The 22,808-nt window shown below is 39.4% G+C and overlaps 1 protein-coding gene across 1 annotated transcript in view; it reads right to left on the reverse strand.

The window, feature by feature from the left end:
* Positions 1-17,196, reverse strand: part of ATP2C1 (ATPase secretory pathway Ca2+ transporting 1) — a 72,980-nt gene extending 55,784 nt beyond the window's left edge. The window contains exon 1 of the mRNA XM_074150603.1: positions 17,092-17,196. Coding sequence (XP_074006704.1) covers positions 17,092-17,196 — 105 coding nt within the window. The remainder of the gene's footprint in view (positions 1-17,091) is intronic.
* Positions 17,197-22,808: the final 5,612 nt, after the last annotated feature.

The following is a 22,808-nucleotide window of genomic DNA, read 5'->3' on the forward strand; positions in this document are numbered from 1 at the left end:
CCCGGCGCGGAGGCCGGCGCTCCTGCTGCCGACCTCCGCAGCGCGGTCTCCTCACCCGCCTGCCCGGGCAGGAATTAAAAAAGCTCGTTACCATGAGGAAGATGGAGCCGTGAGCGGTGCGGGCAGCCGGGGGGCACCGCTGCCCTCCGCAGCGCACCCGCCCGGGCTCGGCGTCTCAGGCCCGCCGCCGCCGCCGAGCCCGCCGGCCGCTGTGCCAGGAGCGGGAGCCAAACCCGGCCCTGCGGGCCCCGGGCTGGCGGTAGGCAGACAGGCCGGGAACACCCGCTGGCTGCGGGTCTCTTCTCTGCCGCCCTCCGCGCTGTGTCGCTCCGAGGCGGGTCTCGGATGGACGCGGGTGTCGCACACATGGAGCAGCTGCTGGTTGCAGGGTTACAGCGAACCCCGGCGAGACTCGCGGTCCGGGTAGCTCGGCATCACCAAATTATTCTTTCAAATGTTAGCAAAAAAAGAAGTCTCAGTACAAAACCTCCAACGCTCCCAAGTGGCTACCTTTAAAACCTGGTATTAGCAACCAATCATGTCACCACCAACCTTAATCTTCCTACTCTACCAACTTACAACTCGTTAAGTACTGTGGGAAAAAAAAATACGCTTTACCAATTCAATTATGTTTACCTAGATGCCAAAGGAGTATTATTTGAAACTACAGTTCCAATGCTGAGCTCCAAGGCTGGGGAAGTTTTAAAGTACAAGTAATTTCCATTGAGATAATGAATTTTATATTTAAGGTATGATGCGCAGTGCTAGTAAGAACAAAATGCCTTTTGACTTTCAAGGTCAAAATCCAATGGAGACATGCTAATTGTAGGCTTTACACCGTGCTTCTAAAGGAGCATGACAACATGTCCGAGAAATACAATTGCATTGACATGTCGTGATTAACAACCTGTCACCTTGGCTTTGTTTTTCTTAAGCAGCAGAAGAAACCAAAATCGGTCTTTGTCAGTTTGTAAGTAGTATTTAACAGAACTAAATTTTAAACAATTTAGTCTCCCAACCCATCTTGAATTTCTCAGCTAAACAAGGAGAAGTTAAAGAGCATACTTTCCTCTTCTGAAGCTCTTGAGGATAAATTGGGTGCTAAAATAACACAAATTTGTCAATATATTGTGAGAGGTAAAGAAGAGTTACACGTGCAGATGTAAAGTCCAGGCCCTGGATATTTGCATTCAGGAAAATAAGATGACAACAAGCAGGTTACTGGTTTGAGAACAACTAATGCATAATTTCAGACTTGCCCCAGATAGTTGCCATGTTACTTGACTATTTCCGTGGTTACTCCGTGAAGTATCCCACTACAAGTAGGTAGCGCTGTCATCGTAGCAACGACTCTTCTCCGAGATACTGCCTCTGTTAACTTGTTTGTAAGGCAAAGCAAAGAACCACATTGAGCTACTTGTGACGCTAGTTATGGTGCTTTTAATTGCAACACAAAACTGATGCACAATAACTTGTTAGGAAAAACATTCAGTTGCTTGTTAAAACAGGTAACTCTTGCTTTCAATATCAGATGTCACCATTAAATATGAAAAGCTTATGTAAATATTTTCATCAAGGAAAAAACCCAAAGCCTGTAGGTCCTAGTACTGTTTACATCCACAACATATCTGGACTTCTTTACACTATGCTATGTTCTCTTTATGCTATGAGATGTTTTGGGGAGAAGATTGGAAGGGAATTCTTGAACGTTACTGAGCTTGTTCTCAACTGGAGCTATTGAGATCTAAGTATCAGTGGCAAAGCCTGCCTACTAAGAAACATTCTTTGTTCCTGTGCTTTAAAACAGGAGAAGAAAGCCAAAAGCAAGCCCTACTGTACAGTGAGAACTAAAAAGCTTCATCTCCGGGGCTTAATCTCATTCTCATTAGCGTAGCCAATCATACGTGGCTGTGATGCTGCCAGGCAGCTGGGAAGCGCCTCTGCTGCATTAGACCAGGACTATATCCATCCTTGGTAGTTATATTACTGTTTCTGCCCTACTCCCCACCTACAAACAGTGGCTGTTTAGTAAACAATGCTCAGAGTGTTTTATCTCCCTCTGCTGCTGAATATTGTTTCTTTAAAAATTCTGACCTTCATGTGAGCTTGGTACAGAAGAGTATTAGGACAGCCCTAATATCTTCAGGAAGCCTCGTAACAGTATGTAGCCAAAGCATTATTTGGCAAACCAGAGCAACATTACTAGAATATGATTGTGGAGATAGGCTGAAATTAAAAAATGCTTCACTTACAGTAACCAGTTGTAGCCAGTCATAGTCACAATTTACAATAATATTTTTTAATCTTGTAAAAAAATCTTGCAATAAAATGCTCATCTGAATATCCAGTGAGCAAACATGTCTAGCCACAACTGAATAATTCCACTGAAAATATACATACAAATTAGAAGAACAATTACAAATTCAAATATGAAAGGCCAAAAAAAATAATCTCTAAACTTGACAGTTAGAATCTTTTTTAAAAAACAGTACTTGAAAGGATATGCAACACTGATAGGGTTTGGGGGAAAAAAAAGACTAAACATCCTAGCGGTCATCAGATCACTCTTTTTGTAGTTTTGCAGACCTGAAAATACTTCTTAAAAGCAAGTGAAGCTGCTGCTGGTAGGCTTGCATTTAGGAGAGCAGAGTTTCATGAGCATTCGGTGCCAACTGAAGCAGCCCCCAGCCCCACACCTTCTCCTTCCCTTGGCGTGTTGTCAGGTTTATGTGCCACAGCACACCACTTATGTGTGTTCTGCATCACCAAAAAGGAATTCCTGTCATCCTGTCACCACTTCCCACCCCACTCCCTCCCCATCCTTTTCCCCACAGAAGTCTCCTCATTTACCTCCTCTTGATGCCCAATTCAGACCTTTCCTTCCTTCAGCAGCAGGGAGCCACTAGATTATCTCGGAACCACAACCTCAAACTGACCAACACCTAAGTTTATGTGGGAACTGATTCATGTCCAGAATAACCCAGCAGATCAGTAAATACAGACCTCTCAAACTGCATCACAAGTGGTTACTCTGGCACAGCCAAGAGGGTAGAACGAGTGTGGGGATCACAAATAGGTACTGTAGCTTTCAGTACTTTCTGTGCTCCCCTAGACCTTCAGGGCTGAAAACTAGCAACTTGATAAAAGGGTTTGGTCCTTTGGGGTTTGTTTGGGTTTTTTTTAAATAGTCAGCTGTAAAAAAGCATACTTAGCTTCCAACAAAAGGTTGCTTTTAATTGCCTTTTTACATCTTCAGAAGAATTTTGAGCCTCTGGAAAGCTTGGAAAAAGTCTCCCATATTAAAAGGTAAATCCTTTTAATATGGGGGGGGGGGGAAGTCCACCATATTAAAAGGTAATAAATATGTGACATTCCAGATAGTACCATCAATCAGTTGGAAAGAAAGAATGGAGAATTCAGTCTCATAGCATTAAACAGATAGGTCTTAACCTGCAGCAAGTTTATATGCAAGCTACCAGAACTAGTTAAAAAAAAAAAAAACCCAAACCAAAAACCAACCAAATAACAAAGATACCTATAACTGCATGGTTCACAGAATGGAGATCTATTATACAGAATTCTGTTAAAGTCACTTCTCAGACCGTAACAGCACTTGAAATACTTGTTGCTCTGAACTGAGCTTCCAGATCCTATTAAAGGATCCTGTTAAAGATGCATTTGTATAAATTCTGTCAGTGTTGAGTAATGCTAATTAAATCTACCACAAATTTTGTTAATTTCATGAGAAGTTTATTTATGCATTATAATAAGAGAAACATTTTTCTGAATCATAACACCAGTATTTTAATATGGACAAAGTCTTCTATATCACTTCAGTTTGGGGCAGAAAAGGTTAATGTGTGATCCCTCCATCAAAACAGGCTTTTTACCAATTTGCTTATGGTATAATTTAAACCACCCTCAGTAGACTGAGCAAAAATTAGCTTTTCTGGAAGAAAAAAATTACTTTCTGTTAAGATGGACTTTAATTTGATCTAATCTCATTATTTGTTGTCTTTCATCTTGATGTTAAAAACTCACCACTGCTTTTACAGTTCTCGACAGAGTACTTGCATGACTGGAGCCAGGACAGGGGAGGGAAGATACTGGAGCTTCTCATTTACACACTTTAAGTGGCATGTATCATTCGTAAAGCCCGTATTGCGTTATTTCCTCCCAACATCCTTTCCATCCCTGCTGTTCCGCTGATTGTTTCTATCAGCTATCACCTCATCTCTGAACAGAATTTTCCAGAGGAAAATCCATGGCAATTCTACATAACCTTTGAATGTTTTTATATATATGTGCATATATATATACACACGTATGCATATATATATATAAAAATCAGTTCACTAAGTTTAAAAGGAGATAGAGGATATGGTTTTCCCAGAGGAAACACGTACTCATTTCATTTTATAAATCTGAGCATGTTAAGATGTAAGAAACATAGCTACATTTTCAAATTACCTTACCTTAGCCCTGTCTTGACACTGTGCAATTATGCTAATTAAGGAACTTTGGTTTATGGCAGTCTTAAATTAGATTTCACTGATTTTTAAAACACCGTTAAATTTAACCCTCTCATTTCATCCCTAAATAGCATCCCTATGAACATCCTGTGTTCAGAGAGGGGGTGCAGCACCACAGCACTGTAAGTTGACATGAAATCAGGCTTTTGTGGTTCTCCTCTTGCTGATGCTCAGTTCTGCACTTCCTGGCCCTGGCACTGTCATCTCTTGGTAGATGACCCAACTCAGGGGGACTCATCCAGCCAAGAAGAAAGCCTACCTCCAAAACGGCATTACTCCCAGAACAGGTACAGGCAGGTGGGATGGGGCAGTGACAGGATTGTGGGAGCTCTAACCTTAAATCAGCTTGAACTGTTGTGAACATGCGCTCTCAAAGGATTCAAGAAAAATCTGGTTTAATCTGTCCTTCAGGGAAAGGCTAGATTAATTAATTTTCTGACTATAGCACTCAACTGTTGTCTCAAACCTGTATTTCATCTTCCGTACTTTTCTTCTGGATACCTTTTATCTCTCCCGCATATTCCATACTCACTTGCCATTCTCTTCCTTGAAATAGTTAACATTATTAATTGCATATTTTCCAGAGAGGTTTCCCCTCCCTTCATTTAGGTCATACAGAGCTCTTCAGCTGCTTCTGGCTTATCCTCAGTGATTGTTTTCAAAATTGAGTACTCCAGTAAAAGCTCCACTACTAATGCAGAAGCTCTCGGAAGCGCCTCCAATCTATGTACCGAGGCTTCACATTTCCAGAGACAATCCTACTTATTTTGTGAAGTTAGGAGCTAGTTTCCTGTTGCCTGTAACAGACAGGCAAGAGACACATCCAACGAGATTGTGCTCTATCATTGGAATATGCTGTGAAGTTACTCCTGGAAGCCTTAGCCAAGGCAGGCAACGTGCCTTGTTAGGATGTCTGCTGCCAGACTAAGGCACCGCTGCTCTGCGCTATCAGCTGCAGCTACAGTCATGCCATGGCCTGAGCAGAGCAGAAGATGGAAAACTGCTCCCTAGTAGAAGTTTATGTGTCACCAAAGGATTACTGCAATTCATTACATGGGAAAGAAGAGCACCCCATTTACTTTTAAAATATTCCAGTTGCTTTACATATATTCTGTGGTGGAGAATAAAGATGTTTCAACAATGAAACTATAAACAGTTAAAAAAAAAAAAAACCCAGCGGTAGTGAAGTACTTCAGTTTGAATTGATTCAAGGCTAATGTGCCAAGAATTTCAGGAATGCTGCATATATTACAGAGAAGTAATCTTGCCAAGTCTCTCAGCACTTGGAAATTCTTTTTCAAGACTATTCGGGGCGGGTAAAATGGGGTGAAGGTAATATTTAGTAAGGAGCTGGCAGTTAGTAAACAGATGTTTACGTAGTTATGAGATTTCAGCTTCTGGCAAGAATAAGGTAATTTGTTTGATAAAACATTTAAGCATAATGTGTTGGACTGTGTAATTTTATTCAGACTCAGAGCCAAAAATTTTATCAAGTGAAAGCATGCGGTAGCTTTTCAGGTTGGGAGAAATTCATTACAAACTTTTGTTTTATAGGAGAGCTCACATTCCACTTTCCTTTTTATTTTCAGAACTACTACTACGTGAATAGAAATGGAAGTCAAGTATTCAGAAGATTTTTTCCTCCCTAATGTGTTAACACAAGTGGTCTAAGAAGCAGACGTTAGAGGTTATTGACAAAAGCAGTCAATGCAGCGTGCTTCTATTGCAACTACGTTCTCTAGCATAAAAGACCCCTAACCTAAGGTAACTCCAAGTGATGAACTGAAAGACTAAATCTGTATTCAGATGCCTTCTTAATCGACCCCAACAATAAGGCTGCAAGGGGAGAAGTAAAAACTGTACTTGCAAGTATGTAACACTTAGAAACTTAGTGAAGTACACTTAGTAAAATTACCTAAATTTAACAAGGTTGTTCTGACCTGGTTCCCTACCCAGCTACACGAGCTTGTGCTAGGACAAAACGGAGGTGGGAGCAAGTGCTCAGAAGTGTTCCCGTACCACTGCTGATGAATATCAAACTTCAGCACAAGGGAATTAAAAAGCAAACATTCATTTCAGGGCAGGACAAAAAGACTCCTGTCTGCCTTGGAAAATAGGTGCTAGAGTATTTCCAACAACATGACCATCTTTAGCCTAACTCTTACATTAAATAATAGATCACATCCTCAAGTCCATGCGTCGCCAAGGGTTGGATACAGCTCCCAACTGAAATTGGCAGGAGCGGATAGGGGAGGGACAAACCTCACAGCTATACCATATGCACTGGGAGGGTATATTCCACCAGCCTATGGCAATGGGAGGGTTGAAAGGGCCCTGAGGTGCCCCTCTCTCTCCCTTCCAGTAAATCAGTGACTAATGTCAGCTGCATTCTGTGCATCTGCAACAAGCCAAGAAGCACCAGAGGGGGATTTCATCTAAAAAGAGTTGAAACTTGTACCGTATGCCCTCCTCCCCACCATCTGGCTAGTGGGGACATTCTGTACAAATTCAGCACGCCAACTGCCTATTCAGAAGGAAAAAAAAGAAGTTTTTCTTTCAGTAAAAATATTAGGCAGTTCCCATGCCATCTTTAAGGGCCTCCAATGAATCCGGATCTATTGAGGAGGATACAACCCTATTTATAGACTACAGAAACTGGCAGTGATAGATCAGTGAAAAATTTGTTTCCTATTTGAAGTTCACCTTAAGGTAAATTATAACCTTAAAGATTCTATATACTGTTTGAGAAGTGCCCAGAATCTGTTTATATCTAATGAGAGACATGATTTCTATCATATATCTTACATATTTAATATAATATATTTAAGGTCAGAAGATTATAATATTACAATAATGTAAGATGTTTTAAGATATTATTGTTGAGATCATATTTATCATACGATATCAAATATATCTTACATTGCATATTTCTATGATTGCTATCATATCTATGATTTACTTAATCATAATTCTATGTTTATATCTAGCATTAGTTTATCTATCATTGTTATATCTAACCATGTATCTATCCAGCCATATAGCTATGGCTTATTTAATACACCAAACTAAAAAGATATTAAGCTGTAAACGTTTCTGATTCATCACTCATTGACCTGTGGAAAATCATATATCTAGGGGAAAAAAATAAAACTATCATTGGAAGCCTCTGACACTCTAGGAGCAACAGGGATTAACAAGAAGTTACTCGTATGTGTATGCAGTGTGAACCAAAATCTTGATTTTGCTACTCTTAAAGTTGCAGAACAGGACTCCTAAAGAATTTTCTTCAGTAGATCTAGATTCCAGTAAACCAGGTGCTTTTAAGAATGTCTTTTCTATCTCCCATAATTTTCACTCCAAATTGTTTTCCCTTTTTGAAAAGTTGATCTTTAGTTGTTTACAGCCTCACATCTTCAACATGTGTGCACAGTCTGATGCTGGTTTTCACTTCCTGGGACAGATTACAAAGGATTTTAAATAAGCTAACCTTAGTGTTTCAGTTTTTCCTGTTGATAAAAGTCTGTTATATCCTAAGCCATAGTCTCACTGGAATATCTGAAGAGAGAGCTAGGTTTGAAGAAATTAAGCTTTGCAGCAATTAAGCTATTACATCCTACAGAGTCTAATCAAGATCCTTCTTCTAGAATCAAAGCATGAAGAATGCAGAACTGTAACAGAGAAACTGAAAATCAGTGAGAAAAAAAAATGAGGTCCATTTTTAGATTTGCCAAAACATTTAAAATTGCATTTTCTTGCGCAGTTTGTGACAAAAGGAAAACCACCATATTTTTCCCCAAGTCCTAGGCCACTTAAAGGACATCCATTTTGAATAAAAGAACAAGTGACTTTATACATTTCTGCAGCCCTTCACACAATGGCTTCTGATCCCAACAGGAACTTTGTAGCAAATATTCTCTAATGAGTTCCAGGTTTATCGCAGGTACACAGGCTTCACAAGCGCTTATCTTTAAGGAGTACTCTCCTTTTTGTCAAATTTACATGATTTTGAACCAGCCTAGTCATTTGTGGCAGTAATTCCATTCAACCTTTTAAAATAGCTGTGGCATGACATCCTGTCCTTCTGTGTAAAATTAGCCCTGCTCAAACACAGTGCCTTCTTGGAGCACTGTAACTGAAGAAGCAACTACATGAAATTAGTTCAGGTTTAAAAGTTTCTAACAGCAATGCCAGCACTTCTGAGTCCTATACATAGGATGGTTGCAAATGTATTTTTTTTATGTTAGGCCTCATTGAAAATACCATACGTTACTATGAAAGGCAACCTCTATTAAGATTGCTGTCACTAATTCAGGTTCCTCCCTTTGTCCTAAGGACTGAGTTCAGGCTGTAGTAGCCTATAACAAACTTCCCGTGGATGCAAAGCAAATACCATAAAGAAAGAGGTGTGCCGTGGCATGAACACCAGAGAAAGGCTACAACCAAAAGCTCAGTTCCTATAATACTGCAGTGTTAATAGCATTTACAGTTCCTGGGCTTTAAGATCATATTCTTTGATATTGCATGCTGGTTCCTGGAACTGTGCAATTATATCAAAGATGTTTGCCTATGCTGAAAAAAGTTTCTAATCCTTTTAGTTGCATAGAAAAACTTGAAAGCGTGAACCTCAGAACTTGAATAGAAAGGCCAAATGAAATTTCTCTGAAAAGAAATCAGAATTTGAAAGGCTAAGTCATTTTTGTAATTGTTGGAATTGACAGTCCTGGAATTTCTAGCATTCAAAATCATTTTCAAGTAGGCTTTTTTAATGCCTCTTGAGCATTTTCTGCTCTAATTCATTTTAAAATATGGTAAAAAATAGGGCTGCTGTATTTCTGCCTAATTTCCTGGGGAGAAACGTGAATATATACATGTGTTACTGAGCACACGTGAGCCCAGTACCTCTTCATTGTAACTAACACATGTTCGGTACATCTGATGGTGTGATAAGCTAGTTTGACAGGGCACAGCTGAAGAAATTCAATTAAGACAACAGGAGTTGCAAGCATCTGTTTTGTTTGACTATCTCAGGACTTTAAATGCTACCTAAATTTCGGTGGGTTTCTTGTCTTTCTGTGGCATTTGAAATGCTAATATGAAGGTCCTGTAAATTAAATCTAATCCATTTGTACCTGACAGACTTATTCACAGTTTAAACAGGGAGGCAACAGTAGGATGGGGCAGAGAGAATTTTTTAATTAAAAATACTGTGTTTTATTTGTACACAAATAAAGCTACAGTAACAGAATATATCTAAATATTGAAATCTTTTCTCTTGGCCTTCAGTCCTCGTCATATTTTTGTTTACACACACTGCTCTACCCATTATTCAAATAATATAGTCTCTCTGTAATCTTTAAGCTTTCTACTGCACTGCCTATTCCGTTAAGGTTTTTCATTTTACTAGATTTCAGAAGTGGCAGCCAGCCCACTCCTCTCCCCAAGCAATAACTGTCAGCAGCAGCCATTCGGTCATGATACTGGCTTAAGTGAATCACACCTGGTCACGTTCCTGAGATGATATCAGTGTCACCGAAAGTGTCTACATGAAAATAGTATTTCAGGAAATGTGATACAATCCTGTTTTAAATGTCAATGATGTAAGAATTCTTCAACAGACCATCTCATAAACTTAGACTCAAAAAAAAAAAAAAAAAAAAAAGCATTGACCATTTAGTAAGTTTTCAGCTTCTTAAGATAAGAATTTGTATAGTATAAACCATTAGTCAAGAAGAACTAGAGAAGTTCTTCAAGATGTTAAGGGACCACAGCTCCTTTTTGCTTTTGTCAAAAAGGCAGAAGCTCAGTGCCTTAAGATTAGGATCCTTGTTTAGTGTAGCTTCCTTCCGGTGGTTTTTATTAGTTCCTGTTTTCTTACGACAATACCAGAATCTGCTCATCTTAGAATGTGTAAATAGAGATAGACATAGTGTATGCTTGAAAAATTGACTAGTCGTGTCTGGCACAAAGCAGTGGAGACCCAGCTCATTAGATGGTAGTTCAACAAAGATGTTTATCTGAAGGGGCAAAACATCCAAGCCTCATTACCAATGCTTGTAATTCAAGAAGAAAATCTACTTAGAGGAGAAAAAAGAAGAATCTGCACATCCCTGGAAAACATCATACAATCCTGACAGGAATTTCTGTGCGACTACAGTAGAAAGTCTAGCATAAAGCCAAACCAGAGCACATGTGGATTTCTTCTGATGCAGTCTCTCAAATATTGATCCAAACAAGCCTAGAGGAATCTAATGTGACAAAGTGGATACCTGTTTATTAGACTAATATTTATTTATATATATAGACTAATTATTTATTAGTTTTCCAAATTAATTTGTGAACTGCAAGGAACTGTTAGGACACATTTTGACGTGATGGTGTTAAGCATAAAATATTAAACAACGTAATACCCATCAGCCCCAGAGAATCAAAAAGTATTTACATTCTGGACATACCACCCCAGGGATACACAGCAATCAGTTAGTGCTTTTTATGCTTCAGAAAAACGAAGAGCAGAAATTAGAGAAAAATTTTCATTAGATAAATGAGTCAAGCCTCTGTTTAATCACAAAAATCATAGCATCTTAGTCATTCAAAGCAAGCAGCACTTTTAATGTGTCATCTCAAATTTAACATATGCATAGTTTTTACATACCAAAAAGTATACCACTATTATTAAATAAACTTAACTCTACATGTCTAAAGTCATTATAACGAAGTTTTCTTTAATAGCTATATAGATTTCTTGGTTGTCCTAGTAGAGAAGCACTATGTCATTTGTAATACTTGCATATTTCATAGAGTGCCTACACTGGAAACTTGAGGCAGCTACACCAAATACATCTTTAGATACAGAAATCTTTAGAAAAGCAAAACAAAGCCAGGCTATAGGTGCCCCCCTCTTTTTTTCAACCCAACAGTAGAACTTGGACTACCATAGCCATAATACAAGCATGATCACTGTTAAAACATTGGCAATAATAGATCTCATCTCTCCTATACACACTAAGAGACAGCTAGAGGTTAACTCACGTATGATGGAATGTATTGTTTATCTCAGAGCAGAGATCAAGTGCCAGCTATTTCAGCAAAAGCTGCTACATCTTTTACTGGGTACTGTGTCCTGGTCAGACCCTTTAGCTGCATCCTCAGTGTCTCATCTCCAGGCTGACTAGATGTCTGAAATCTTTCCTACTTGGAAGAGTTGATTCTTGCAAAAGTCTTAGATTGTCACTTGAGGACATGAAATGTGTCCTCTAAAATGCCTGTAGTTCTATAATCTCAGGAACTGCGTGTCAAACATATGTCAGATTCAGTCATACTAATGTTGCTTGGCATATAATGACTACATTTACAGACAAAGTTCAACAGTGCCATTTTGATTCAACTAATGTATATTTTAAAGCTGTGAGGAATTATTTCTGTAGTACAGGCTGACTGTATATGTAACAGAGAACTTCTGTCTGTAAACTGTGCACAAAGACTATAACCTCTATTTCATCTATATAAAATCTTTCATAAGCACCTCTAACCAAAATTTCAGAGAGCTGACAATAGATAAATTATTCCAAAGGTTAAATACTGACTGAAGGGTGTATCTTATTTCCTATTTGCATGCAGCCTGCGAGCTTTTTTCTCCTTGATTAAAAACACATCATTTGTGAGCACTGTTCTCCTCAAACAGTTACTTTGAGAGAAGACTTGGACTGTTAAACTGGGCAGAGTTGCCATTTCTGAGGAAAACAAAAGGTTTTGCAGGGCAAAAGAACAATGCACTACACAAGCAAACATCTGATAAGATCTGTTATGAGAACATCTTAACAAAAGAAACTCTACTCTCTTCCTACACAGACCTTAAAGTGACTTACAAATCCTGCCCAGTCACAGTTAGGACGGTGACTTGAAGGAAAGACGGATGGATGCAACTCAGCATAGGTGCCATTATGCGGCTCTAATCAAATTAATTTAGAAATCAGTGACTGAACTGTGAACTCAAGAAAGACAGAAATGTTTTCATGGCAGGGAATAGTCCTCCTGTGACAGTTAGTGGAATATCCTGCCTGGTCTCCAGCAGTCTGGTGTCCTCTGGCTGATTGACTTGTTAACCAACTAAGCTGCAGCAGGGAATCAACCACTACCAGGTATCTGAGTCAAGGGTTCTCTCAGATATATTCTCTAGGGTAGGGTTTGGGGCTTGTTTTATTTTTTTAATAGCTGAGAGGTGACAACACTGACTGGAGCTTTTCCTGTGTATGAAGTATCATTATTATCTCCCCTGCATGCTCTCTTTGACAAAATGCTGCTCTTAAAGGCAGTTTTAGTAGGATGCCTCTCCTCTTACCAGTCTTATTTTCACATCTTTGAGACTCTTCTATCCATGAGTTCTGAAGTTACTGGGGGAGAGGGACAGATACAGCTCACTGCCTTCAGAAAAGAAGCTAAAAAGGGGTTCTTCCAAAGCAGCTGTGTTAATTGCTAAAGACATACGTACTCTCAATGCCACGCACAATGTACAAATCATTCTGTGCTGCCTCAGTTCTGGACTCCCAGAGCTCATTTGGTGGTTTCCCTAAAGGATCAAACCCCATCTGTTAATGCTCATGTATAGAAGCTCATTGATGGTATCACTCTTATGCATGAACTGTTAGCTAGAGAAATTATTTTAGCAGTCATCTTGTGGCTGGTGTGTAGCTCAAAAAATAACTCTGAAGAAGCACTGGCTGGAGAAGCTGTAAGAAATGTCTAAGATTCAAAAGGAAAGTTGGTGGTTTCTCAGCACAAAATAATAGTTCCTCCATTTTGTTTAACATTGTGTCAGATGTCCTTTGGAAGCTGACTGTAAAGAAAAAAAAGCCTCCAGTGGTTTCTTTCAGGAAAAAGTTTTATCTGGGTCCAACTGGCATGTTCAACAGGAATTCTAAGTTTTATGGCCATGTTTTGGAAGGAGGTAACCTTACAATACTCCTGAAAAGTCATTTCCTCAAACGCTAATTCAGGTACACTCAAACTAGCAACGAAGGCAACATTTATTTCTTGCTTTGCCAAATGAATTGAAAAATTACTTCAAGGGAAGGAGAAAACCTTCCCAGCACACACACCATTAAACAAGCCACACAACACGCTTTCTGTCTATTTTATCTAAGCAGAGAGGCCTCAAACACCTTGAAATAATAGGTCTTTTATGTTTGACAAGAAAATAACTGGCATGTTTATAGCTTTACTGCAGCCTTATCAGCAGGAACAAACAAAGTTTTCTGATGTATATACTCAGAAATGGGGTTGACTGGGATTAGTTGGCCATGGCATTAAAACCACAAACCCATTGCATAGTCACTGAGGAAAACTCATTTCCAGGGCTACTAAGCTGCTGCTTCAAGATTGCTTATAGTCACTTCCAAGGCTAAAATTCACAGACTTTGGATCTTCCAACCCCCCAAAAGAAACATGCATTATATTTTTCACCTTCACTCTGGTGTTTTCTTTTCTTTTCTGTATCTTCTAAGTTCCTTCATTATAATTTTTATTTGGAGCCTACTTTTTTTTTTTTTAAAAAGCCTACTTCATCTGTCAATGACAGTTCCACAACCTAGGACATTGTTTCATTCGTTTCCTTACTCAGGCTAAATTAATATTAAATGCCTCATACATTCTAAAAACTTAATCATAATAATTTTTAAGGAAAAATTCAATGTATAGAATTAGATAAGAATTATTCTTTAGAAAATACATATTCCCATAATAAATAGCTATACAGATCTAGATGAAAGCCCAATTTAACCAGAATTACCTCCTAAACTCAACTATATTGTTAAAACGTCACTTACTCTCAAAGAAACTCTACCATATATAGCTGTAAAACACATTTTCATAACATTTCTGTAAAGATTGTCAAGAAGCTTTCAGATTTTTGTGCTTTAAAACATTCAAGATTGAGCTAAAAATAGGAGAGAAAATCGTAACGATCATAAATAATTCCATTATTGACTCATACCGGTACTCTACGAAGTCCATGCTCCTGGGCCTGGTATGTTCAGTAAGGAATGATTCCAGAAGGTGATCCAAAAGAGGAAACATTTAATACACTGCAGTATGGAAACACTCTTCCTAAACCATACTGTATACCTGGAGCAAGCAAGTTTATCCTTCTTAGTATAAGTCTGGATGTTCTTATCTGTTCACATGTCCTTCTTATAATCTGTTTATCTCTTGGACTTCATAAGAGTCTGTAGTAATTTCCAGAATCTATACTTTTTGAACAATATGCATTTATTTCACAGCTTTGGTTTTTACTGAAATATTTGATATCTAATGCTGTTACTTATAATCAGTTTCTGTAAAGTTTCTAAGCAACCAGTAAACAGGATTTTTAGTTCTCTAGTTTCCAGAGCAAAATGCAACTCATTAAAAGTGAGCATGCAAAGCTGAGGTCAGATTGAAACCATTACAGTGATTTTAATGTTTTATTTCATTTAAAATGTTTGATCAGTGAACAATTCTCCTAGGATGCGTATCTTTTCTGGAACATCACAGTGAACAGCAGTTCTTCAACAAGCCTCATTACATTCACTGCATAATATCAGGCAATGTAAAGAGAATGAATAACAGCATCACATTCAGTTCATTTTATATTGATAAAGCTTTGTGTCTCGGGACTAACATGCTAATAACCATGTGAATGCTTGTTTTGATTAAATGAATTTCTTCCAGCAGCTTGGAACAGCAGTGCCAGAAGTATATTGCACTGAAGATACTCACATCCTTGCACATACAGAATGATTTCATTTAGTTACAGGTTGCTCTCTAAACCATTCAGTCTCACCGATTAGTGTTCAAGTTATAAGTGATCTATACATCCTCTGAAGTTCAGCTGTCAGGACAAACCTTGACCAACTCAAAGTTATTAGCCAACTAGCCCTGCATAGGGCTCTGCTTGTGATTTCTGCCTTCATGACTGTACAAGCAGCACCATGCAAAAACTGTCTCAACAGAACATGACAATAGCACTCTTAGCATGGATCCATTAGCCTTCCTGAGTTTTAATTAATTACCTGTCCAGATCGGTAATGGGTGAATATTGAGAAAATGACAAAAAAAACCAAAACCGACCTCAAAGGAAAAGCAGTTAGTCACCTACTGATAATATTTATTAAAAAGCATTGAGCCAGTGCTAAGCAAACAATCCCAAGGACTCACCCTGCTAGATAAAAGAATATGATCCTCAGAAATAAAAAGCTTATTCTCAACAGCAATGCAGGGCAACCTGCTGAGCTCAACTGCACTTCCCACCCCTGGAAGTGTTTGTAGAGTCAAAGAAGCAAATAGGAGTATTTGGTGAGTATCAGCCCTGCCACCATTGGCATGTAGTGCTTGAGCTGTCAGCCATTGTAAAAACATTAGGAGTAAGAAAGAAAATAATGAACATTACTGTACCAAAACAGGAAAAGCAGACTTCCCCTCCCCCCCCCCCTCCCCCAGTTAAAGCCCTGGTACTCTTTTTCCAAAATATATCACGTCAAAGGAATGTGCCTTTCTTTGCCTGCTGACCACTTCTTTAAATAAATATGCTGTTCAACATCATCTAGCGCATAAAGAGCGAAGAAGTTTAACTGTTTCAAAGGAATGCAGAACTTCAGCTCTTGTTATAGGCTGCTTCTGAATGCTCATCACATAGCTTAATATTGAGCACATATTGGATGGAAAAGAACAGTAACTCATTAGAGATGGCCCCATTCTAGACTCACCCCTTCTCCCCCACTCTGTGCTAAATAATTTCCACTTCCTTGTGAAACAGCAACAACTTCAGATAAGTCAGTTCTCCTAAGGATATTCATGTTGCATTTAAGCCAAGAAATCATGCTCTACCAAAACATTTAAGAAACTAAGTTACAAGCTGTACTGCCAAGAATTCAACCTTTTATTTAACGCAGATTTACATGACAAAGAGCCCAAATACTGACCAGTCCCTACACCTGATCCAGGCTAATTAACACCTCTCATTAGAGACAAAGCCCTTACAGCACAGAGAACAGCAGAGCATAATGTTCGTGGCTAACAGAAGAGTTAAGAGAGGGGAAGTCTGGTTTATTTTATATACATATTTAGGAATTTGTTTCCTCATATATACTCCCCCTTAGTGTAGCCGGGGATTCAAGACTATCAAAAGTAAAAGGAAGTTTAACAGCTCATCTCCAGCCAGCTAGGATGGAGATGAGTGATTCAAGATGAACTGGAATTACACTGAAAATGGCTCATGACAGCAGCGTAATACGATTTTTGTGATCCTCAACAGAGAGGTAACGACTACTTAAAGCTTCAGGTCTCAGACCCCAATTGCTTTAAGTGTCCAGTAATTTCCTCGGAGTCAAAAATTATTTGTTCTCAGGGCCAATTTTCTCAAAGTCACAAAGCTCTTATAAAAACTTAGACATAGCCATTACTCCCAGATACTGACATTTAGAAAACAGTGCAGCTAAACTTCTGATCCTCTCCCTTTAAGATATAGCCAGGTCACCCACAGGGTTACAATTGAAGGAGGTTTTCCTTTCTTTTAATTTGTTTTTACCTTGTCTTGAGTCCTCTTGTCTTTCACTGTGGATACAAGTTTCCAAATCGCATGGATAGGAAGCTTCATGAAATAGAAGACAGGCTTATGCAGCAGATTATCCATAATTTAAGCAATACTGGTACTGCACAGTTAAAGAGGCTTCCCTGTCTGGAGCTGGAGATCTGAATGCATGTTTTCTGCCTCTTCCCAAAGATCAGTAGTCCTCGACTGTTGCACAATCCTTTTCTGCAGAGCAACTGGTGAAAATCAAAACATCAAATGCAGAGCCTACAACAAATGACCAGTGTTAAAGTGCCACAAGGGCAGTGCGAGCTGGAAGAACTGAGGGGCAGTTCTACCAAATGCAAATCATTTCCCTGACAGCATCCTCTAACAGCCCTACTTCTGCTAAGAATATTCTGCTGCTGCTGCAAAAGAAAAATCCAACAACAGTAACTCGGTCCTGATTTTTCCTACCCCTCTTGCTACAAAGAATAAATCCTAATACCTCTTAAAGCTTGTTCAGCTGCAGTAGGGAGGCTAGAAAACTGCTGTTTCTAGCATATTTCCGCCCCCCCCCCCCCAAGCCGTATTTCACCAACTGCACTCTCTGATTTCACTTTTGTTTCGCATACAATCCTGTTATGTGGATTTCAGCCAGATTAATGCTTTCTCTCATTCTCCACTTTCTAAACTGGAACTGCAAGGCACCAGTTACAGGGCATAACAATGTAAGCTCAGATAAAGCTTACTTTGCAATTGGAGCCTTTGCCTTGAATCTTACCTGCAAACTCATTTCCTTTCAAGTCATTACATTTCTCTTTCCGTGAGCCCTTCTCTACTTTGCACCTTTGATCAGCAGACAAGTAATAAGCGTTTGCCTGGCTTTTGTAGTGGGTGGAAAAAACAGCAAAGCACATTTCCATCAATTAGCATCCTAAATTTTTGAGTTATGGAAGTTTGGGGTGGTTTTTTTACCCCCTTTGTTGTTGTTGATCTTTTAAGCAGAAAAGTCCCAGAGAGGAGCTGGGTTATTACAGGGAGGCAATTCAGTCCTCACTACAACTCCACAGCCACTGGAGATTAACTCAAAATCTTTTAAGTCTTTACTAAGGTATATTTCTGTCTATAATAAATTATTTAGAGCTTGGCTAGTACTACAGAATTTGTCCTGAAGCTATTAAATACAGCTGTCAAAGACTAACCAGCCAGAGCAACGCAACGGGCCTCCTGCACATCAACATCTGTGGGAGGTAGAAGAAATAATTTCTTTACCTTGTCAGCACAGTTTGTGGAAAGTGATCCCTGTGGTAGTGAAATATTACCGCCTTGCAGGACTCTTCTCCCACTCGTCCCTTCTAGGTCTCACAGCTATGAAAAAAATCTTTCAATGGATCCAGGAAAGGATCCAAGACAGATTTTCATGTTTGTTTTCAGCGTTAGCTCATCCCACACTACTCGCACAAATCCTTCCCTTCAGGTTTGGAGGCTTGACACAGGCAACCATTCTGACATTTCATACTTGGAAACCTGCCTTCAACAAATCCATTTTGTGTTCCTAAATGTCTGTTTGGCTGCTTATGCTTCAGCCCATCTGTTTGGATGGCACCAGGCCTGCTTACAAGGTGATCTTCCAGTTTCACTTCACTTCCCATCCAGAGATGCCAGCCAATTTTGGGCACTCGGCGCAATACCTCTCATGCCCTCACTTTGGTACAAATCCCCGCTGAGCCAGAAATGCTGCTTCTGTGCTTTATCGAATTTGTTGGCGCTTGTGTGGCTCTGACCACCTGAACAGCAGAGGAAGAAAACTGGAGTTGTCAGCACTGGAAATTGCCAAGTACACTTGTTGCTGAGAAGCCAGGGGAATGTTATGAAGATCGGTGACACATCACAGCACGAGAATTTTAATTGCAAATACTCTGCAAAGCCAGGATCACCATAAGCGGAAGGACAAGGAGAGTAAAACTGAAGATACAAGCGACAGACGTAGAAGATTCAAGGTGAAAGCATTGAGCTCTACTTTGCTGTAATGGTTCCTTTAAAATAGATGAATACTAGGATATATTTGTTTTGTACGTCCTCTAACTTTTACCTAAGATCACAGCATTATGCCATTCATTGAAAAATCCTACTAGGCTGAAGATCCTTCTTTGCAAAAAGTTCTGAAGCGCATGACCAAGTTCTTCCAGAGGAACGGACCAGTTGCCAGTAGGCTTGTTTCAGGCTGGCCTAACATCAGTGCTTTAGCAGCCACGTGGATGCTGCATATGGGTACTTACTGAGCACAGAGGGAGACATCTGCAGTAATCCAGGTGGCTGGAGCCTCCAAAGTGTGGGAGGACATCATCTGCTTGCTACATAAGCTACAAGCCATTGCCTTGGCTAATATCAGAATTCTACATTTTCTTTAATAGCCCCTTAAATTCCTTATTGAAACGGAGATGAAATAGTGAAGTATTAAACTGGCTTTCTTAACTAGAAAAACTTGCACTAACAAGAGTAAGTCGGTGGTACATATCACTAATTTTCTCCCTCCCTCAGTCCCCCTTTAACGAAGGCAGTAACAAGCCAAGGAAAGCAAAGAGAAGCTTTCAACATACCGTATCAGCTGTCAGAACGTTTCGGTTTAAGAGTTTTAGTGAAAAATTCTCTTTTCATTGGTTTAAAGAAATGTGAAAAAAGTTTCCAAACAGGCATTCTGACACCTGAAAGAACAGTTTCTTCTTCTTGTGCCCTGTGTGTTTATTAAAGAAATCCCCTGGCTTCTTATGCCACGATATATTTAAAAGGAAAAGAAAGAAATTTAAACACTTTAGCTTTACCTAGGAATGAACCCAATTTGTACTAAAATAATGATCCATTATGTGTTCACAAAACAGCAAACAACAGAGACTAAACCCCTCCGCTCTGGCATGGCAACTATCCAGTATCAACAAGAATAGCATTAACCTATTTATTCAGCAAACACACGTGGTATCAGTCAAGGTGAATTTAGCAGCTCCCACACAGCACTTTTCAACCCCTGCCCCGTATTATAAAAATCTTTAATGACAGTAATAAAATATATCACTATATAATCCAGAAACAGCATTGAGATCCTATTGTAAAAGAGGTAAATAATTTTATTTCCATTGAGTGAAAAAAAAATATTTAGAGATAAATATGCATCTGTATAGGTATATGTGTATAGCTATATAGATGCATATACATGTATATACAAAACACCTCCACCATGAAAACATATATAATAAGGAGCTGATCAACAAATACAGATCTTGTCCTACTACTCCTTGCAAGCTGCTAGCAGCTGGACAGGTAGCAAGACGTAACTCTTGCTCATCGTGAGCTGTTTCGTCATCTTCTCCTATCATCCTGGTATCTCAGCCAGAGACCTTCACCTAAACTTTTCATTTCAAAGTTCCTTGGGCCAAGACTTCTCTATCGCAATGAAGCCATGGCTTTTGGATCCCTTAAGCATATGAGAAGACCTCTGCTTTGCCAGGGCCTCAATCTAGATGAAGTCATTCTTAGACAAGGAAGACCACAGCTCTAAAAAACCAAAAAGGCTCAAAAGCAGCACCCATTTCCCAAAACGTCTTTCCATGCTTATGTTATTCACGCTCATCAGCCTTCTCCATCAATCAGAAGATACTGTTAATTCAGTTTTGTAGCTGAGAGGAACGGGTTGATGAGATGGTAGACAGAGGCAGAAACTTCTACACTTACATTCTGCTACATTTTGAATGACCAAAGCAGCCCCCTCCCATTGTGTTTTGCCAAGTACAAGAATGCATCAGAAGTTAGCACCAACTGATCATACGCAGGTTGCCTGATTAGGTGCCCTACGGCTGAGAGGTGGGCTGTCAGTGGGACCCACTGTGCCCACGTGCCTCTCAGAGCTCTATCAGCTCTGAATCTCTTTCATAAACTTTATTCCTTTACCATCCAACCTTGAGGTCACAATTAAAGAGCTTATTTCACATAGGTAACAGGTTGAAACTTTACATTGCCACACCAGAAACACAGAACAGATATCCTTACGGCCACTGTCCTACAAATGACCTCCCTTTTACTCTCTCTACAGCCAGGAAAGCTATTTGTCTTTTTAAAGCTCCATGGTATTGGGATTTGTGCCCCATTTGTTACCTGCTCTCCTAAGTTCTTCTCTGCTTTACCAATCTCTAATCAGCAGCCTTCCATTTTATAAAGTGTCATCCTCTAGTGCATTGTTTAACATTTATCTAAATTAAAATCTCACCCTATTTAAAATTTGCCTCTTACTCTAAAATCTCTTGATCAATCATTCTGTAGCTGCAGCCTGGCCTCTACAAATTTGATCAATGCATGCTTCATTTTATCTTCCAGATTGTTTAATATAAACCTTAATTAGTGTTTTCATTAATTAATACCAGGCCCAATACTGATCCAGAGATATCCTATTTGATAGCTCCCTCGCCACTGGTGTTTCATTGTTAATTATTCTGACATTGTAGCCCAGGCAATTCTGTATTCATATTACAGGATTATGAAGCAGAGAAAAGCTTTTTTCCTACCAAATTTTTCCTGAAGGAGCTTCCCACACATAGCAACAAGAAGCCATGGTAGAGCCAGATAACAGAAACCCACCGTGTTTTATTTATCTACTAAACACATAATAGACTGTAGACTATTAACTTCATCTGAATAGAAAAGATCGACTGGTTATTCACATATGTCTCAAAGTAGCACAAAAACGTCTTCCTCACTGTACTGATTGACCGTGGTGCTTGGGAGAGCAATGGGGCTAGAAAGGCCAGGCTGAAGTCTGCTGCTCTTGAACCCGGCAGTCAGCTGAGCTTCTTCTCACCTCTGACTCTCTCTCATCCAAGGTCGAACACATTAGATCCCCACAGCAGATCTTGTCTGCTAACACAATCTTCCTATAGGGTTGTTGCAAGGTAACTATCCTCAGATTTGCTTTCAAACACAGGAAATCAGGTAGCCGATCCAAAACCCCATTAGGCTCCTAGCCAGAAGAAATCGTTTGAGGGGGGAGAAGTATTGGAATGAAGGGAGCCTTTTCTCATTAACCTTCCTTTTCTCAGACACACAAATCTTCCAGCTCTGAAGAGGACTAATCTGAATGTTTTCCCTCTCTTACTCAGAAGAGTCCTACGCAAAGGCATTTTCACAGGAGGTTTGCCTCAGGAGGAGAACACTTACAACACAGTCCTAGTCTTTAATGGGCCCACTTATTTAAGACATAATCGGAGACAAACGAGATCAGATTATGGAGAAACCCCTCTCATTTAAGTACAAGCTTTACAGAAATTGCATACTGGACAGCAAGTACTATATCTGCAGATGAACTTGGGGATAAGAGACTCGTTCTTGCTAGGAGCACCGTATGAGGCTTTAGAATTTTTTTTTTTTTTTCAATCTTATCAGAAGAGTTATAGTAAGAGCCAGAGTGCTGCTTGCTTTTGAGATAGCTGCTTCTTCACACCTAAACAAGAGGAAGGTCCTTCTCAAACTGAGTCTGATTCCAGCAATTCACCTGTAAACATTTGGCATTAGCTTTTCAAAATATTTCTCATGTAAGACTAGGGAAAGATAACAGGGAAATTCAATCTGCATTCTGCCAGATTTGACATAAAAATTGTATTTTTGTCCTTGAAATTAAGGAGACACTTCACTAAAGTGGAAGTAACACCTTCTAGCAATTCAACTAGGAATTTTTAATTTTTAATTAA

The sequence above is a fragment of the Numenius arquata genome, chromosome 7, assembly GCF_964106895.1.
Source record: "Numenius arquata chromosome 7, bNumArq3.hap1.1, whole genome shotgun sequence".
NCBI classification, from domain to species: Eukaryota; Metazoa; Chordata; class Aves; order Charadriiformes; family Scolopacidae; genus Numenius; species Numenius arquata.